The sequence below is a fragment of the Nymphaea colorata genome, chromosome 11, assembly GCF_008831285.2.
Source record: "Nymphaea colorata isolate Beijing-Zhang1983 chromosome 11, ASM883128v2, whole genome shotgun sequence".
Taxonomy (NCBI): Eukaryota; Viridiplantae; Streptophyta; class Magnoliopsida; order Nymphaeales; family Nymphaeaceae; genus Nymphaea; species Nymphaea colorata.
Genome location: NC_045148.1, coordinates 21,334,042 through 21,353,585, shown reverse-complemented (window position 1 = coordinate 21,353,585; position 19,544 = coordinate 21,334,042). Strand labels below are relative to the sequence as shown.

Here is a 19,544-nt window from a genome sequence, read left to right as displayed (position 1 = left end):
CTCAATCAGTTGTTCATTATGCTACGAACATGAATAGATCAGAGCAGGATCCTATATAAAAATAATAAAGTGTCCAATGAATAATAAATGATATATATGAGGTCATTGAGAAGGGAGCTGCAGTCGAACACTTAGTCATTGGCTGAGAAATTCAATGAATAGTTTGAAGTAAGAAGAAGGAAAATGATATAGTCTTCAAAATCATTAAGAAGAAAAAGCTCGAATGAATACAACAGATGAATAAAACTCTTGGATGATGCATACATGCGTTCCAAGAAAAAAAAAAGCACGAATGAAGGAAGAGGAGTCTGACCTGTTCGTCTTTGGCTTTCCTCTGGCGACAACGGTGCTTGTGAATAGCTAGCAGGGCAAAGCAAGCTACAGATGGAAGCTTCAAAGTGATCACAATCCTGTGATTTACAACAATAGAAGGAAAGATTATTATTTCTTTCCTAAAATTTAACTTGCTGATTTTTCTCTCTCATATATAAGAAATATTTTCTTGATTCTATTTTTCCTGAAAATCAACTTGCTGATTTTCCTCTCCAATACTCTCCCTCAAGTTGGTGTGTACAAATCTGAAACACCCAACTTGATTCTTAAAGTTTGAAAATTGTCTCTCCACAATGGTTTACTGAAAATATCATCTAGTTGCAAACATGATGATACATGATGAGCTCAAATTATTCCTTGTTGAATTTTTTCTCTTACAAAATGGCAATCTAGCTCTATGTGTTTCATTCTTTCATGAAAAACTGGATATGTTGAAATATGCAAAGCTGCTTGAATGTCGCAATATAAATTGATTGGTTTATCACGACTCCACCCCAAGTCATTCAATAAGGCTTTTAACCAAACAACTTCACAAGTTGTCAAAGCCATTGTTTGGTATTCTGCTTCAGCAAAAGATCTGGCAATAGTAGACTGCATCTTTGACTTCCAAGAGATAGGGCTATTCTCCAAGAACACAATATATCCACTAACTAATTTACGAGTGGTTAGAGAACTCGCCCAATACGAGTCGCAGTAAGCCGTCGATTGTTTTGCACTTGAGGATGATAAAAATATTCCTTTTGCTGGTGAAGCCTTCAAATACTTCAATACTCTAAGGGATGTTTCATAGTGTGTAGTTTGTGGCCATTGCATGAACTGACTGAGAACTTAGAATGAATACATTATGTCTGGACGAGTAATGGTTAAATAAATCAAACGTCCGACCAACCTCCTGTATTTAGCTGGATCTTTCAGTAGAATACCATCATTGGGAGTTAATTGCAATTTCTGCTCCATTAGAAAGTCCATAGGCTTGGCTCCCATCAAACCTGCATCATTCAAAATATCCACGATATATTTCCTTTGACTTAGAAATATTCTCGATGACACTCTTGCAACTTCTATGCCAAGAAAATACTTAAGTATTCCCAAGTTCTTAATATGAAATTTTGAATGTAAATATTGCTTAACTGAAGCAATTTCTGATTCATCATTTCTTGCCATGATAAGATCATCAACATCGACAAGAATAACAATAAATTGTTTTTCATGTTTTTAAGTAAAGAGAGTGTTGTCAACTGATGATTTAATGAAACCAGTGCCTTTAAGTGCTGATAACAACTTGTGAAACCAGTTACTTGGTGCTTGCTTGAGTCCATACAGAGACTTATGAAAGCGGCACACTTTATTGCTAGGATACTACCCCTCACGCAAGAGGCCTGGTGGAATGGTCATGTATATTTCCTTATGTAATTCTCCACGTATAAATGCATTATTCACATCCATTTGATATAGGTACCATCCTTGAATAGAGGCAAGAGCAAGAAGCGTGCGCATGGTTGTTAATTTTGCAACTGGAGCAAATGTCTCATGATAAACAAGTCCCTCTAGTTGAGTGTACCATTTGGCGACAAGTCTGGCTTTGTAGCATTCAATACTTTCATCTGATTATCATTTTATCTTATAAACCCAACAACAACCAATTGGATGTTTGTTTGGAGGTAAAGTAGTAATAGACCATGTACTATTTTGTTCAAGAACCCAAATCTCATCAACTATAGCACTTCGCCAATGTTGATACTTAACGGCTTCCGCATACGAGGTAGGTTCAACATCACTCATGATAGAGGTTAAAAAAGCATAATGGGATTTAGAGAATTTGTGAACAGGAAGATAATTGTGTATGAGATAATGTGTACATGAGGATTGCTTACTTCAAGTAGATTCCTTAGGCGGTGAACTTGTAACCATGACATTGGAACACACATAGTCTTGAAGGTAGGAAGGGGAATGACGAGTACGGCTAGATCGGCGTAGAGCAAGTGAGTCTGAAGGAAGTGAAACGTCTGACATAGGTTGTTGATATGAAACATGAGAGACTAACTGATTTTGGTCATTGTGGATGGAATCGTGAGATTGAATGGGTGATAGTGGGGAAGAATTTTCTGGAACGTCATTCTCACACGATGTCATATACTTCTCAAGATAATAATCTTGGGGCTGAGGCAAAATGACGTTGTTCAAATCATTAGTATGACAGTTGTTTGTTAGAAATAGGAAATGATCCTAAAAAAATGTTATGTCTCTGCTTGTAAAAATTTGTTTGGTATCTAAATCATATACACAATACCCTTTTTTATTTTGAGGACAACCTACAAAAAACACACTTGTATGCACATGATGAAAACTTATGCAGTGGATTTAAATTTTTGGCAAAGCACAAACATCCAAAAACACGCAAGTCTGCATAATTGGGTTTTTTATTATAAAGAAGTTCAAATGGAGACTTGTCATTTAAAAGAGTTGACGACATTCTATTTATTAAAAAAGTTACAGTCAAAATACATTCATCCCAAAAAGTAATAGGTAGGTTTCTAAGTGTTTGTGCCACCTCTAATAGATGACGATGCTTCCTCTCAACATGCCCATTTTGTTGAGGAGTTCCAACACATGAAGTTTGATGTTCTATGTCATGCTCATGAAAATATGCTTACATATTATTAGCTGTAAATTCAGCACCTTTATCACTCCGAACACATTTCACATGAGTATTGAATTGAGTAAATACCGTGACACAAAAATGAGTTAAGCAAGAAAGTAATGCGTTCTTGTGTAAAATCATCTACTATGGTGAGAAAGTAATGCGTTCTCGTGTGTGACGGCGTAGCATATCTTTCCCAAATATCACAATGAATCAAGCCAAACGGATGACTTTCTCTACTAGTATTAGTTGGAAAAGGAAAATGAGTGAACTTAGCTTTAAGACATGCATTACAAGGAGAATCATGTTTAGAAATAGAAATGTTTTCATTCAATGAAAAAGTCTTATCAAATGAAAGATGTCCAAGTGTCATATGTCATATATGAGCTGCCCTATTACTAGGAGAAGCAAGCAAAGCATGTGAAGTAGATGACAGAAGAAGATGGTAAAGTCCACCGCTCAAGTTACCCACTCCAATCAACTTCTTCGACAAAGGGTCTTGAAAGGCACAACAGGTTGAAAAAAAAAACAGCAATACAATTAGTGGTCTTGGTAAACTTTTGAACTGATAATAAATTGTATTTAAAATCAGAGATATATAGGACATCAGTAAGCTGAATATTGGCAGAAAGATAAACTATTCCAGTAATAGAGATTAGTGTTTGATGTCCATTTGGTAGGTTGATCGCAAGATATTTTGATAGAGTTTTGATATTAGAGAGCAAATGTAAATGAGGTGTCATGTGGTTTGAGGCTCTGGTGTAAATAACCCAAGAAAAATGAGTTGGAAATGATTGTTTACCTCCTAGATTAGCAGCAGCCGGTGAAGTATCAACATTTAACCAAGATGCCAATTGACTAACCTGTTCTTCGATAAGTTGTGACAAAATAGCACTGACTTTTACACTGTTCCTCCCTGTTGTGCCTTTTCAGTTTTAGAAGAATCACCAGTTGAACCTGTAGCTTTAGGATGATTTGGAGGATAACCATGAAGCACATAACATTGAGACCTTATATGCCGGAGCATTCCACAATGATCACATTTTGGTCGAGTACGATTGTGAGTAGCATTAGGCATCCTTATATGATTCTTTTTTGTATATGATGCAGGAAAAGGCCTGGCTGCAAGAGCTATGTTATTGGATCCAGATATTTTTGGTGTGAGAAGACGTTGAGTCTCTTCTTGAAGCAGCATAGCATAGACCCTATTGATGTTGGGTAGAGGATCGATAACAACAATATGACTATGAAGATTGCTAAAACTTTCATTCAACCCCATTAAGAACTAATAAACATTTTCATGAACTTGACATGAATGAAACTCATTGAATGCACCACAAATACATGTAGACACGGTTGAATAAGATCCAAGTTCATCCCAAAAAGTTTTGCGTGTAGTAAAATGGACAACCAATGAATTGATAAATACGAGTAGCGTTACCTTGAGAGAAACGTTCTTGAAGATCAATCTAAACTTCGTGATCTTCACTGGCATAGATGATGCTATTCGCTATCTCCTTGGATAATGAATTGAGAATCCATGATAGAACCAAATCATTACAGCGAACCCTTGCCATATAGTCTAAACTAGTGGTTGTTGGTTTTGGAATAGAACCATCAATAAATCCAAACTTGTTCTTGGCACTAAGGGCCATCTTCATTGCCCGTTGCCATGTGGAATAGTTGTCGCCAACAAGAGGATTGGTCACTATAATAGCACCCGGATTATTAGAGTGGTACATGACAAAAGGTGACTCATTTTGATCACCAGAAATATCAGTCCGATTAACCACAAGAGTTGTCGCCATAGTGGAAAATATTGAATGCACACAACAATTACTACAGAGCACGGAGTTTCAGATCCGAATCTGAGGAGAGAATCTCTTTCCACGAGGAACCCTTCCTGTTTCTCAGCCAGTCCAATGAGTGAGGAACCTTTAGTCAAGATCTTTCTTTGCCTCGCAATCATCGTCCCTTAGATTGCCTCTTAGAGAAGCTTCCGGACGCAAAGGGCGTGCTCGAGGGAGCGATCTGGGAACGACTCCGAAGAGGGCTGCCGGAGGGGAGGAGACAAACCAAAGAAGGAGCAAGCCACACTTTAGGAACAGAGCTTCCGATCTCCCTTCCAAGCAGAAACGGAGGTCTGAGCGAGAGGGGACGGAGACCACCCGAGACCTCCTATCTGATGGACACACGTGCCGATCCTCACGAAACTTGGTGAATGGTCTCCCTCCCGACCAGTGACGGTCGTCCGAGTGACAGTGAGCGAAAACCCTCACAGGTTCAGGCCCGGAACCGTCGGCCTGAGGGAAAGCCACAAGTATCAGAAGAGCATCGAACTCCTCATCTGGAAGCTTCCGTTCCAGCACCTCATCCGTGAGATCACTCAGGATTTCAAGACAGATTTGAGGTTTCAGACCAGCGTCGTTGCAGCATTTCAGGAAGTGGCAGTGGCTTACCTCTTTGGTTTCTTTGAGGGCACCAATCTCTGCTCCCGAAGGAGAAGATGAACGAAACTGAGACAAATGGGAAAACGGCCAATACTCACCAAGTTTTGGTGATGAATCCAGCGGTCGATGACGGAAATAGAACAGTTACGAAACATCGGAGAGGCAAAGAACAAAAGGGCGACCTCCTGATCTCAACAGCTCTCTCTGTCTTTCTCGCACTTCTTATCAAGAAATGGAGAAGTCAGATAGGGTACGTGACACTTTTTTCCATGTTTCTGCTCTTCTTTCAAAGCTCTGATACCATGAGAAGAAAAGCGTGAGGAAAAGAGAGAAACGAGGAAGATGAATGAGCCAAAAGAGATACTTCATTTCATATATGATGGGGTATTTATACAATTTTACAGGTATATATAGATCCAAAAATTTTGGGGTTGGAAGATCACAATCCTGTGATTTATGACAATATAATGAAAGATTAATTTAACTTGCTGATTTTCCTCTCTGATATATAGGAAAGATTATCTTGATTCTATCTTTCCTGAAAATCAACTTGTTGATTTTGCTCTCCAATACAAAGGCAGGGGGCTGCAGATGAGAACTTCAAAGGGTTTCAGTGTAGGCGAGAATTTCTCTGTTTGAATGAGATGGTGGAGGCAGATCCTTGTTATTCCTTCTTTCTTCTCCTCCTTCTTGCAGGAGAAATCGATCGACTGGTTGTGGTGGATAGTCGATCGGAATACAAAATCTGGCGAAGAAATGAAGAAACGATCGACTGGTTGTGAAGATAACGAGAAGCGAGGGAAAGCACGATCAGAGGCAGTAGGGGGGAGATGAGGGTGATGGAAGAAGCCCTAATGGGCAGAAAAAAAAAATCGTCAAAAAAAAAAGTCGGACGCTCAAGGCTTCGACTTTTTTCTAGGGAGAATTTACACTGAAATCGACTTTTGAGCAGGGGTTTGATGGCGCCGGTTGAATCTGTACAAAAAAGGAAATTTTCACAATCAAACGTGGCCTTAGGAACTTCACCATTGTAAATGATTGCCGGAATGGAGAACCCACCTGCTATGCACCCAACAACCAAGTGGTAACTCTACTACGTCTGCCCCTTAATTTAATTGACAGAACGAGTGGCCGATGGAGATGTTACTGGTGGTCAGTCAAGTCTGTCTGTTTGTCATTTAACGTAGTGAACACAAGGCTGGCAATTTATTGCTTAAAGAAGAGTTGGGCTCATCGTTGCTCTTGATAAGATGTGCCAGGATTTGGATGGGATATGGTAGATCTTTTAATTTATGTATCGTGATCTTATTTTTAATTATTCAAAAAAGTAACATTCAGTAGAATTGAATATGTCATTCGCCAAATACCATCATCACAAAATACAATCATTCAGTCCCATAACATATGACAAAAAATTGCCTACTTACATCTTCAACATTGAAATTTTAAAGTTCCTTTACAAGATTCTACAAGGCCGCTTGTAGATCAAGCAACATGCTTACATATGGTCCCCAAAATTTGATGTCCTAAAACATTAATTTTTCAATTTCAATTTTTTTTTCCGTTCAACATTAGTATGATTTTTCAAATGTGGCATCAATTAATGACAATATTATTTAATAGAGACAACACCGACTTTTCTAATAGGCCATTGAGGAACTTCACCATTGTGAATGACTGCCGGAATGGAGACCCCACCTGCTATGCAGCCAACAACCACGTGAAAACTCAATTATTTCTGCTCGTTAATTTATTTGAGAGAACAAGTGGCCGATTGAGATGTTACAGGTCAGTCAAGTCTGTCTGTTTGTTGGTTATCTCTCTTTTATGGAACACAAGGCTGGCAATCCATTGCTTAAAAAAAGAGTTGAAGGACTTTTCATTGCTCTTACTTTCAAGTCGTAGTTGTGTTAGTACCTGAGTGGGGATATCTTAGACTGCTCCTACTTTCAAGGAGTAAGGAGTAGGCTGTGTCAAGACCTGAGTGGGAATATCATAGACTATTCCCACTTTCAAGTCCTATGTTGTGTCAAGACCTGAGTGGGGATATCATAGACTGCTCCTACTTTCAAGTCGTAGGCTGTGTCAGGACCTGAGTGGGATATCGCAGACCTTTCAGCCAAATGCCGTCATCAGAAAATGTAGTTGTTCAGTTTCACATCAGATTGCAAAAAAATGTGTATTTACATTTCAAAGAATTGAAAGTTTAAAGTTCCTTCACAAGATTCTACAAAGCCACTTTTAGATCAAGTAACTTGAATACATAAAAAAAAAGAAAAGATTACTTTTGGTCTCCAAAATTTGATGACCTAAAACATTAATTTAAGTTTTCAAATGTGATAACAACTTGCCACCACCAGATTTAGATGACACACGCATGTAGGCAAACATAAGGGTGGATGGCTCCCCCTCATTTATTCAGAGTTGGTATAGAACCCGCAGTTACCAGCATGAAATGAAATTATCTTTTGGACACAATAAACAAATTATTCAATTAATTATTTTAGCACACGTAATATTTTAAATATCATACGATCTTGTTTGTCATGGTAAAATTAAATATTCCACCTGGTCATCCAACAAAAAAGACTGGCAAAACGAAATAGTCTACCTGCTCATCCAACAAAAAAGACTGGCAAAACGAAATAGTCTACCTGCTCATCCAACAAAAAAGACTGCATAAAACTATTTCAAGATTTTAATTAGACCAATGGTTGCAATGGTGTACTTCATTCTTACTTGGTCTCCACATTCTGGTTGTACATGGCGCATGCTCCTCCACGGAAGACAGGGTAAAGCCAGAAATTTTTTATGAAAGGGATTAAATTATAGTTTTAAAATTTTAACATGGATCAAAATATAATTTTTCAAATTTTTTTATATAAAACAAATAATCTTTTTAAGAACTATATACACAAAGGGACTAAGCGGGATAAAACCGAAGTAATTAACCGTCGCAGCAGACATCTTTAAGGGATGTTGCGAATTTTACATGGTATAAGATAGAGACATCAAAAAGAATATTGAAGGCCATATTGTGCACTAGCTGAGCATTCCTAAAAGCAATATCATTCTTCTTTAAGTCATGCAACATAGGGAAAGCCATGATACGAGGTGACCCGATTCTCGTCGTGGTCCAACTTTTGTCAGTGCATTTTTTGGGTAAAATTATGGCAGATTTGATGCACATAAAAAAGAGATTGAATTTTTTGAAATTGGTTTATAATCATGAATCATCATGAATTAAGAAGGTAACCGGTGCAGACTGATCAGCTTCGACCCACAGTTTTCCATATCCAATTTAGTGGATCTTCCTTATTTAATTCAAATTGGACTTCAATTGATATTGATGAGGCTGAAATTTTGAAACCAAAGTTCCGACTTTTATCAGATAGGAAACCTGATTCATATACTAACACATGATGACAACGTCGTATACTAATTACTAATACTTATTGGGTAGAGTCTGAAGCACTCAAGACTTTTTGATAACATACAAATCACAATAGTAACTCTAAACTGAATCTGATTTCCTGCAAATTTGACTTCAAATGATGTCCCCTCATGATCTTACTCTTTTGATTGATCACGGCTTCATCTCTAGCCGTATCGTTTTCAATCCCCGCCAGTAAAAGAAAAGGTCATGCCAACCGTCGTCAAGTTTGAGGCGTCTCTTGATACCAGAATTGTTGCATGATTGCCAGTCCTTAAACGCGCTTGTATTTTGTCTTCCTTTCCAAAATTGACTTCGTAATCGCTCGATACGGCGGAGCATTCATGCCTCCAAAGAATGAAGCGTGGCCCGCTAGCCAGAAAGTGTGGGACGCGGTTAGGTTGGAAGACCTGTATGATTTTGGGACCGTAAGCTCTGATCTCATTCCCACCCCCATGGTGCTCATCTCAATCGTCCTGTCACGACCTCCGCCGTCTTCGTGGTCATCTTCTGCCGCCACCTCTTCAACCTTGACCATTTCTGACCCACCAAGTGCATGATGAGACAACATCGCACACCTCTCATGACAGGGGACTTCGATAAACCCCATCCCATCAGATACTGGTCGGCCTCGGCAACATATCAGAGCATTCGAATCTCTCGGTAAAGGGATCCAGATGGGACGCAAGAAGTACTTGACTATAGGACGTTGAACTTCGAGTGTGGACTCAAAGACGACAAGGTGATCGTCTTCCAGGAGTTGTATATGAATGGGCGATTGGACCTTATTTAACACTAGTCTCTTCATCATTAGCTCGGGTTTGAGAACGTTTGCTTCATTTGGGAACATGAAAGACAGCTGCTGGTGGCAAATAACTTTCCCAGGAGACAGACTTCCCCATATCTCGAATCGACGCAAACGTTCGAATGCAAGTTCCTGCGACAACCAAGAACAACGAATAAGAGACTTTCATCAAGATTGGGCAACTTGTACCTCACGGCAGCACCGTTAAACTGCTTGTACTACTAGTAAATAGACCAATCGAGGACTAGCGGTTAATTTGTTAGACCATACATACCTTGAAGACTTGCTCTTTCAAATCATCACTTAGGGAGCTGCAACCGATGGAACTGTAGGGCCCTGGCAAGACTAACTCTTCTATGTTTTGAGCAGCATTTCTCAATGCCTTGTACATCTTCAAGCAGCCGACAACCACCAATGCGTAACTTCTTCAAAGATTTTAAGTTTGAAATATCGAGTGTCTTCTCAAAGTCACTGCAGTTAGATGCATCAAGTATTAGCAAGGAAGAAGGGAGCAAAGGAACCAATCGGATCCTCTTGCAACCATTTAATGAAAGCTCTTCAAGTTGAGAAAGGTTGCATATGCACAATGGCAGCTCTGTGATACTCTCACAAGCCTCAAGCTTTAAAACTTCGAGGTTCTTAAGTGATCCGATCCACTCAGGCAAATCTTTGAGGTTCTTGCATCTCAAAGTAAAGGACTTAAGGTTTTCAACAGAGTTTTCAGCCGTGGCCGCTGGTAACTCTTCGTCGGCACAGCATAGTGACAGTGACTCAATGCTCCTCAATGACAAGATCGTATTGATGATTGGTGTGATAGATTCACAATCTGCTTCAAAGGTCTTGAGGTTCTCTCGATATGAAAGCCAATCTGGTAGTAATAAGATTCTCGAATCTCAATGACAACTCCTCAATCTTTTCCATTGCCTCAATGGATTCGGGCAACTCTTTAATTCTGCTCTCAGTGATACAGAGAACTCTTGCTTTCTTCAACGAAGAAGACGGTAAAACACTAAGCCAGTTGCATGATGAGATCTCCAATCGATCAATGTCCATGAGATGCCCACCGTTTATCTTCATTCCTTTTAAGTCAGTGCCTTCAACACTGAACACTTGCAAGGAATTCAGACTACTAATTGAATCAGGCAGACTGTGCAGCCTATCCAACTTCCTTAGGTACATCTCACTGAGCTTGGTTAGCTGTCCTATTGAAGAAGGTATACTTGTGATTGCCAAGTCATCAAGCTCAAGCGTATTCAACGATGTCAAGTCCCCCAACCACTCTGGTAGAGATTCAAGTCTTGGGAATTGTTTTATGCGAAGAGTTTGAAGTGAAGTTAATTGACAAATGGCATCGGGCAACTTCTCAACATTCAGAAATTGAATAAACATCAGGTACTTTAATTTTGTCAAATTTCCAATGGATTCATGAACTTCAACTAACGATGCACAGTAGGAGAATTCCTACATTTCCAGGTGCGGCATATTGGAGAAATCCGGCGTCACTCTTATTGAATGACAATAAATCTTGAGAAATTTCAATGCGTTGAACACCTGCAAGAGAGCATATTTCTCAGTTGAAACTTTGGAGGACAAACCTAATTATTTAAAATGATACAAAAAAAAGAGGAGAAATAACCTTTGATGGGCTTTCCCTAACAAGAAGTTCACTCATATCGTCTGCTACATGTAATTCAAGGGTGACTAGATTCTCAAAGTTGCAGCTTGAAAGCGATTCAATTTTCGTCACTCTCAAGAATAAAACTTTGAGACCCTTGGGGAGCATGAAGTTTTGGCCTTTGAGCCTGAGATTATCGACCCAAAGAACTCTTAGCCTTTTCATCTCTCCAAATGCTCCAAAACTTAATTCTTCTTTAGCCTCGCTCAGATTGATGCCTTCTGTGACATTGTTGCTTCGCTGCATGGATGAACAACTTGTAATTATTGTTATACACCACCAGACTCGATACTTCATATGCATGTTAAAATATTAGCAACAGTCTGGGAGGAAAGTGGTTAGTGTCAATGTATAACTCTAGAAAAAGAGAACTGATCGGCAGGTAGGGACATGGAGTAGGCAAAATTGTTGAGAAGCAAAGACCATAATGCAGGAATGCTTTATACAAGATTGAGAGAGTGAGAGAGAGACAGCACTTACATTTTCCTCTAACATATTCAATGTGTCGTCAGCGGTCCATAGCCTGCTCCAAGGTTTGTTTGGTTGACCTTGCCGAACTATGTCTCTTCCCATGTCCCGTATAAGGTCGTGCATGTCGAACGGTCCATCATCACGAACACGCGTAATGAGACTCTTCTTTTGAAGGACCTTAATTGCAGATCTTGGTTGCCAATTTAAACTTTCCACATAAGAGTTGCTTCTACTTCAGAATGGCCAACGAAGAAGCATGCAATGTCCAAAAATATCTGTTTCTCAACATTCGGCAGTGCATCATAACTTATTTGCAAACATTTTTGGATGTCTTGTTCTGGGGTCTCCTGCAGCTTATCCAAATAATCTTGCCACTCAGCCAGGTCGCTCTTGTCAGAGAGGTAGGACCCAAAAACTCTAAGGGCCAATGGCAGCCCACCCGCAACTGCGACAACCTTCATTGACATGTCGACGAACAAGTCCTGTGGTTGGTGACTGCTCTGAAAGGCATATCTCTTGAAGAGATCGAGTGATTGGTCAGCATCCATGAGCTTTGGCTTGTATATGCCATCGACCCTACATAGTGATAGCACAGTTTCATCTCTGGTTGTCATAATTATCCGACTGCCCGATGCGAAACAGTACAGTAGTTTTTCACCAATTAGTTCCTTGAATTGTTGTTGATGATCAACGTCGTCCAATACTATTAGAATTTTCTTGGGAGGAAGTATTTCTAAGAGCAGGTGCTGCCCACTTTCAATGTCGTGTATTGCTGTAAATCTGTCGTCCAGGAGCTCTTCCACGAGTTGCCTCATCACTTGTGTCCGTTCCAAGGCATCTTTCCAACGCTCCCTAATATTCGTAAGAAAGGTGGCTGCCCCAAATTCTGAACGCAATTTGTTGAAAACAGCCTTGGCAATGGTGGTCTTCCAAATGCCGCCTGTACCCACAAGTCCCACCATCTTAACACCATCTCTTTCAATTTGCAGCAGCTTCATCACGTCCTCAATGTGAGATTCCATTCCAATCGGATGGTCCGCCACAATCAGAAGGCCACTGTCTAGATGCCGCAGCAAGCAGCGGACAACTTTCTCGACCAGTGTTGCTTCATGCCCGCAATCGATCCAAATTAAAATATACCATCAATTTTTGCGCCTGTCCATGTGGGTTGTCGGTTGTCACAGGAGTGGAAAAATAATCAAATCAAATGTGCGATAACCTTAATTTGAAAATGAGCTATAAATATCGCCTATGTACACTATTTCCATAATATCATCACTATAATGACAGTTGGCAACTTGATTTCAATTCATATTAAGAGAGGAGGTTATTTATTACGCCCTGTTGTGGCATACCATCATGAACCTTGCATATGCCTCCTAGATGTCTTAATACAAATTATGCAGAATAATTCTACTACTTAATTCCAAGGTACAAAACTCAGTGACCTAGGCTCGATTTGGCTGTTTTCGACTCTTAACTCGGTAGGTCTAACTCGGTAAATTATGCTAGATTCACTGATTCTAATTTTCAGATTCAAGTTTCGGAAAGAGAGAGATGAGTGCATGCCCATTGGCGTCGTCGTTGAGAATGAAGCCGGAAATATTGGGTACTGTCTTGAAGGCATCTCTCCACTTGCCCACTTCTACTTTGTCCACTTTCTTGTCATTGTCGTATGATTTAAAGGCAGATTGGAAAGGCCCAGCCTGGTGGTGAACATGAGAAGCCTCGACGTCGAAGAAGATGGGAATGATCAGCCTCTCGCCCATGCACTCTGTTAGGAACAACACAATGTTTCTCACTAACTCTCAAGAGGGGGTTAGAAGCAACAAGGAAGAAGACAAAGATTTACGTGGTTCGGTGCAATAATCTCCTATGTCCACGATCACACAGATCTTTACTATTCACTCTCAGATGAACACAAACACTCTCAGAGAAGAAGCATAGAAAACTGCGGCCCTCCTCTCAACATAAAGATTAGGGCAAAACCTGCATTTGTACACAATGACATAAATGAGTGTCCAGTATGGATCAAGTTCTATACACCAACAATCTCCCACTTGGAATTTGATCCATCCAAGTGCTTGTATATTACATACTCAACCTATGCGATGTCTCCTCATCAATCAACCTTGGAGACCAACTGAGGTTACACATAACCTCAGCTTCTCAGCAGACACTAGTTTTGTCAATATGTTTGCTGGATTCTCTGTTCCACGAACCTTTATAAGAGATAGTATCTTCTCTTCCAAAAAATCTCTAATGAAATGATACTTCAATTCAATATGTTTTGTTCTAACTTGGAACACTGGATTCTTGGATAAATGAATTACAATTTAACTGTTACAAGAGAGAACACTCTTTTCTTCCTTTACATGCAATTCTTTTAGAATAGTCTTTAACCAAATCATCTCTTTACTGGTTTTTGTAATTGCAACATATTTAGCTTCAGTAGTAAACAACGCAACAACCTTTTGAAGCTGTGAAACCCAACTCACACAGGTTCCTCCTAGGGTGTAAATGTACCCAGTGGTACTTCTCCTACTATCAAGATCACCACCCAAATCTGCATCCACAAAGTCATGCAAAAGTAATTCATTTTTCTTAAAACAAAGGCTCATACCTGAAGTTCCTTTCAAGTATCATAATATCCACTTCACAGCCTCCCAATGTTTCTTTCCAAGCTCAGCCATGTATCGGATCACTGTTTTCACTGCTTGTGCTACGTCTGGTCTGGTGCATACCATAGCATACATCAAGCTACCCACTACTGAAGTATATAGAATCCTTGACATTTTTTCATGTTCTTCATCTATCTTAGGTGATAAATCCTTGGAAAATTTGAAATGACTAGCAAGAGGTGTACTAATAGGTTTAGCATATTGCATCTTAAACCTGTACAAGATCTTCTTAATATAATTTTGTTGAGACAAATTTAAGGTACATGTCTTACTCTCCCTACTAATTCTCATCCTGAGGACTTGTTTCGTAGCGCCTAGATCTTCCATCTCAAACTCTTTTGATAGTTGTTCTATCAAAGAATTGATCTCTTGCAAATTTGAGCATGTAACAAGCATATCATCCACATATAATAGTAAAATGATATAACAACTATCAAAGTTCTTAAAATGAAAATGATGATCCATATCACATTTCTTAAAAGCATTTCTTCCCATGAAGTTATCAGACTTTTTGCACCACTGTCTCAGTGCCTGCTTCAAACCATAGAGAATCTTCTCTAACATGCGTACAAGATTTTCTTTTTCTAGTACTTGGAAACCTTCAGGTTGCACCATATAAATATCTTCCTTCAAATCCCCATGAAGGAATGCAGTTTTTACATCTAGTTGCTCCAAATATAGATTTTTAACTGCAACTAAACTTAATATCAATCTTATAGTAGTTAGTTTTACAACAGGAGAGAAAATTTCTGTATAATCTGTACCTTCTTTCTGTTGAAAGCCTTTCACTACTAACCTTGCTTTATACCTTTTCCTTACATCTGCTTTTTCTTTAATTATGTATACACATTTGTTTTGCAATGCCTCTTTCACATAAGGAAGCTCAGTTAATTTTCATGTTATGTTAGCATGTAGAGAGTCTATCTCTTCTTTCATAGCTAACTCCACTTGACTGAATTTGTAACCTGCATTACTGCATCAAAACACTCGGGTTCTCCAGCATAAGTTAACAACAAATAATGTAAGTAGGGAGAATACCTTCGATTTGGCCTTGGCCTTCTACTTGATCTCCACAATGGAGGTTGGGATGTGCTTGGCTCTTGTTCCATCTGACTGTTTTCAACTTGAGTTTTAATTGCAACATCATATTCAGAGACATCTTCAAGTTCTACAATGTCTTCACTTGTGTCATAAAGTTCATTCTTCTCAGGCATAAGACTATCTCTGTCTTTATACAGAGCCATCTCATTGAACACTACGTCATTATGTCTAATAATTTTCTTCGCTTTATCAACCCAAAAACGATACCCAAACTCATCAATTTCATAACCAATGAAATAACATTTCCTAGATTTAGGATCTAATTTATCCCCTTTATCCGAGTCTATATGTATATAAGAAACACAACTAAAGACTCTTAAGTGTGTAAGATTTACCTCCTTGCCGATCCAAGCTTCCTCAGGTATCCCATAGTCCAAAGGAACAAAAGTCTCACGATTTATAAAGTATGCAGCAGTACTAATTACATCAGCCCAAAACATCTTTGGCAAGCCTGAATGTAGTCTCATGCTCCTTGCTCTTTCACAAAAGGTTCTGTTCATTCTTTAGCAACCTCATTTTCTCGTGGCTTTTTAGGGATTGTCCTTTGTGTTCGAATCTCATGATCTGCACAAAAGTTTTTAAACTCTTTGCTATCATACTCACCTCCATTGTCTGACCGCAGACATTTAATCTTCTTTTCGGTCTGATTTTCAACTTCTGCTTTCTACCTTTTAAAAACATTAAACACGTCAGATTTATGCTTGAGAAAATAGACTCATACCTTTCTGGTACAATCGTCTATAAATTGGACATAGTATAGGGATCCTCCAAGAGAACGAACTGGAGTTGGTCCCCAAACATCAATATGCACCGACTCTAACTTTTCCTTCTTTGGAGGCCGTCTAACTTTAGAGAGGGTAACCATTTTCTGTTTCCCAAAGACACAGTCTACACATACCCCAATCTCTACAGATTTCAAGTCATGCAACTTGTTATTTGTTGCCATGATATTCATTCCCTTCTCACTCATATGCCCAAGCCTGTGATGCCACAACAAAGATTTATTTTCACATTTCGCCACAGCCACTGTGTCTTCACATCTGCGGTCATGTACAATGTGCCAAGTTTGTGACCTCGTGCTATAACCATAACACCTTTCGTTATCTTCCAAGATCTACCAACAAAGGTAGTAACATAGCCTTCGTCATCTAACTACCTGACCGAAATGAGATTCCTCTTCAACCCTGGGACATGTCTGACATCTTTTAACTTTCATACATGTCTATTCTTCATTTTAAACTGAACCTCACCTTTCCCTACAATATCCAGGGGTTCAACATCCGCAAGGTATACTTTGCCAAATTTTTCTGCAACATAATTGTGCATACTTTCATTAGAATACGTTGAATGAAATGAAGTACCAGAGTCTAAAATCCAACACTCTATGGAGTTGTGTACACTCAACGCAGGTGCATCAGCTATATCTTGTGTTGCTTCATTTGCTGAATCATCCTCACGATTTGGGTTCTTCTTCTTCAACAACCTGCAATCTCTTTTCTGGTGTCCTGGCTTACCATAGTTTCAACAGCCATCACTTCGAGGTTTGGATTGACTCATTTCCTTAGATTTGGACCTTCCACGCTCTTGGTAGCATTGATTAGTTTTACCCCTGTTTTGAACATTTAGGGCAGAACTGAGAGGTTCTCCTGCCTCCCTTCTGCGAATGTCCTCACTAAGTATTAAATCTCGAACGCCACTAAACTTCTATTTACTTGACACCGACCAACTACTCACAGCGGTCACAGTGGCACTCCAACTCTCCAGTAGAGATGACAGTAATATTAGGGCTTGACCTCGTCATCAAATTTAATATCCACAGAACATAATTGAGAAGTAATAACATTGAACTCATTTATGTGATCTGTAACGGAGCCACCTTCAGCCATTTTCAAATTAAACAATCGACGCATCAGATATACCTTATTTGAAGCAAAGAGTTTTTCGTATATATCTGTTAGTGTCTTCATCAAACTTGTTGTCGTCTTCTCGTTAACAACATTGAAGGCGACGTTTCTGGCTAGCATCAACCGGATGACTCTAAGGGCTTGTCTATCCAACAACTGCCAATCTTCATCAGCCATTGTTGCGGGCTTCGCTCCCATGAGTGGTTCATATAGTTTCTTATGATACAAGTAGTCCTTGATCTGCATCTTCCAGAATCCAAAGTCTTTACCGTCGAACTTCTCGATTCTGACTTTTCCTTCTTCCAGTGTCATTGTTCCTATCACGAACGAATGATGGCTCTGATACCAGTTGTTAGGAACAACACAATGTTTCTCAGTAACTCTCAAGAGGGGGTTAGAAGTAACAAGGAAGAAGACAAAGATTTACGTGGTTCGGAGCAATAATCTCCTACGTCCACGGTCTCACAGACACAAACACCTTCGACCTCTCGATGTAAGGAAACAGCTCCTCGATCGTTTCACCTCCGTGCAAGTCTTCATTGTCTATGAAGGTTTTCAAGCCCCGTCCGCAATGGGTGTCAACTCCTCTGAAGCTCAGAAAAATATCAAAATCATGCTGCTCATTGGGAGATGGAGACAATGCTAGTGTTGGCGAGGATGGCCCCTCTACAACCTCTACAGGATCTGTAATCAGAAGAATAATGGCTGGATCAAAGAGCCATGGCGATTGAAGGGCCTCCTCTATGCATTTTTTATCGACTCAAGGATGGCGGCGACGCAGCCAGCGATGGGAAGGTATCTAGAACTCCTCATTTCTTTGGATACGATTGCAATAGAATAATTCCTTTTAGGGTTGAAGCTGTTGCGGGGTGGAGTACCTATAAGGAGGACGGAATGGCATGGGGCCAACTGAAAAGTCTTGCCAGGGCTTGTGCTTTTGATTGTTTTTAATGGAGGATATGGTGGATGAGGCCATTTCTATTGGATTAGTTGCAGTGAACAGGAATTAGTTCATAAATGTTGCATATGATTTTCCAAATCTGAAATCATCTAATGACTATTATTTGAGAAGAGCCAACACGACTGCTCTAAAGGATCATTTAGGAACTTCACCATTGTAAATGATTGCCAGAAGCGAGATCCCACTTGGACAAGAAAAGCAAGAAGAGCAGTAATAGCGTCAACAACCAGATGTCTCCATAACTAACGGATAAACAACTTGTCAAGCTCGAGTTCATGAGTCACTGTTCACCTAAGTATAGCTACTTGCATTCAAAGCAAGAGATGGCTCGCTCTTATTTTCTATTGGGGATGTGAGCACATCTGTGTGTGATCACGAAACTTTTGTTATGACAAAAGAAGTAGAAGCAGGCTGCAAGTTTGAAAGAAATTTCTTCCTTGGATACGATGTTGCATCCTAAACCTTCATGCATCGTGCTTTATAAATGGTGTTAGCTTTTGAATTATTTCGAGACAGAGGACATAATTAGACAATGCTTCCATTCAAGCAGCCTGCCCTAAACTAGAAGACATAGACTTCAAGAGCGAGCAGTGATTGCTTGTATGAAAATGTGGCTCACCTACATTCTTGTAGGTAGACGGCAATTATTGCTTCCACCACCGCCAGTGCTGCTTCCAGGAAAAAAGTATTTGCATTTAAAAACAAAGAAAGAACATTTTTTGAATTATTGAAAAAATGTCTTTTCATTTTCTTATTTCTTTTTTTGCCTTTACAAAAATTTCCTTCTTACTGTTAAATATGAGTATTTTCCTCATTAATTATATTGACACACATTAATATTGTTTTATAACATATGGACTAGCCATCTAGTCGCCACCTGAACATCGCCCTTGACTTTATGGATTATTCTTCATTTCTATCTCCTTTCTCCCAAATGGTTCACATTAAGCTTGGGCAACGGGCTTGGCTGGGTCCATCTGATTTGGTCTGATTAGTTTTTATCTTTATTTTTTATTATTACTATTTAATAATAATACATATTTTATTATTAAAACTGTATTTTATATTCAAAAATCTTTATTTTATATT

The 19,544-nt window shown here is 39.3% G+C and overlaps 1 protein-coding gene across 1 annotated transcript; it reads right to left on the bottom strand.

The window, feature by feature from the left end:
• Positions 1–12,011: 12,011 nt before the first annotated feature.
• LOC116263681 (disease resistance protein RUN1-like) lies at positions 12,012–13,577 on the bottom strand. The gene is made up of 2 exons (XM_031643414.1): positions 13,448–13,577; positions 12,012–12,913 (listed from the first exon to the last, which is right to left on the bottom strand). The coding sequence occupies exons 1-2, from the start codon at positions 13,575–13,577 to the stop codon at positions 12,012–12,014; spliced, it is 1,032 nt and encodes a 343-aa protein (XP_031499274.1).
• Positions 13,578–19,544: the final 5,967 nt, after the last annotated feature.

Coding starts and splice junctions, on each gene's coding strand:
- LOC116263681 (XM_031643414.1), bottom strand. CDS start 13,577: ATGGGCGAGAGGCTGATCATTCCCATCTTCTTCGACGTCGAGGCTTCT. Junction 12,914..13,447: donor AGTGGACAAAGTAGAAGTGG/GCAAGTGGAGAG, acceptor GCGGGCATGAAG/CAACACTGGTCGAGAAAGTT.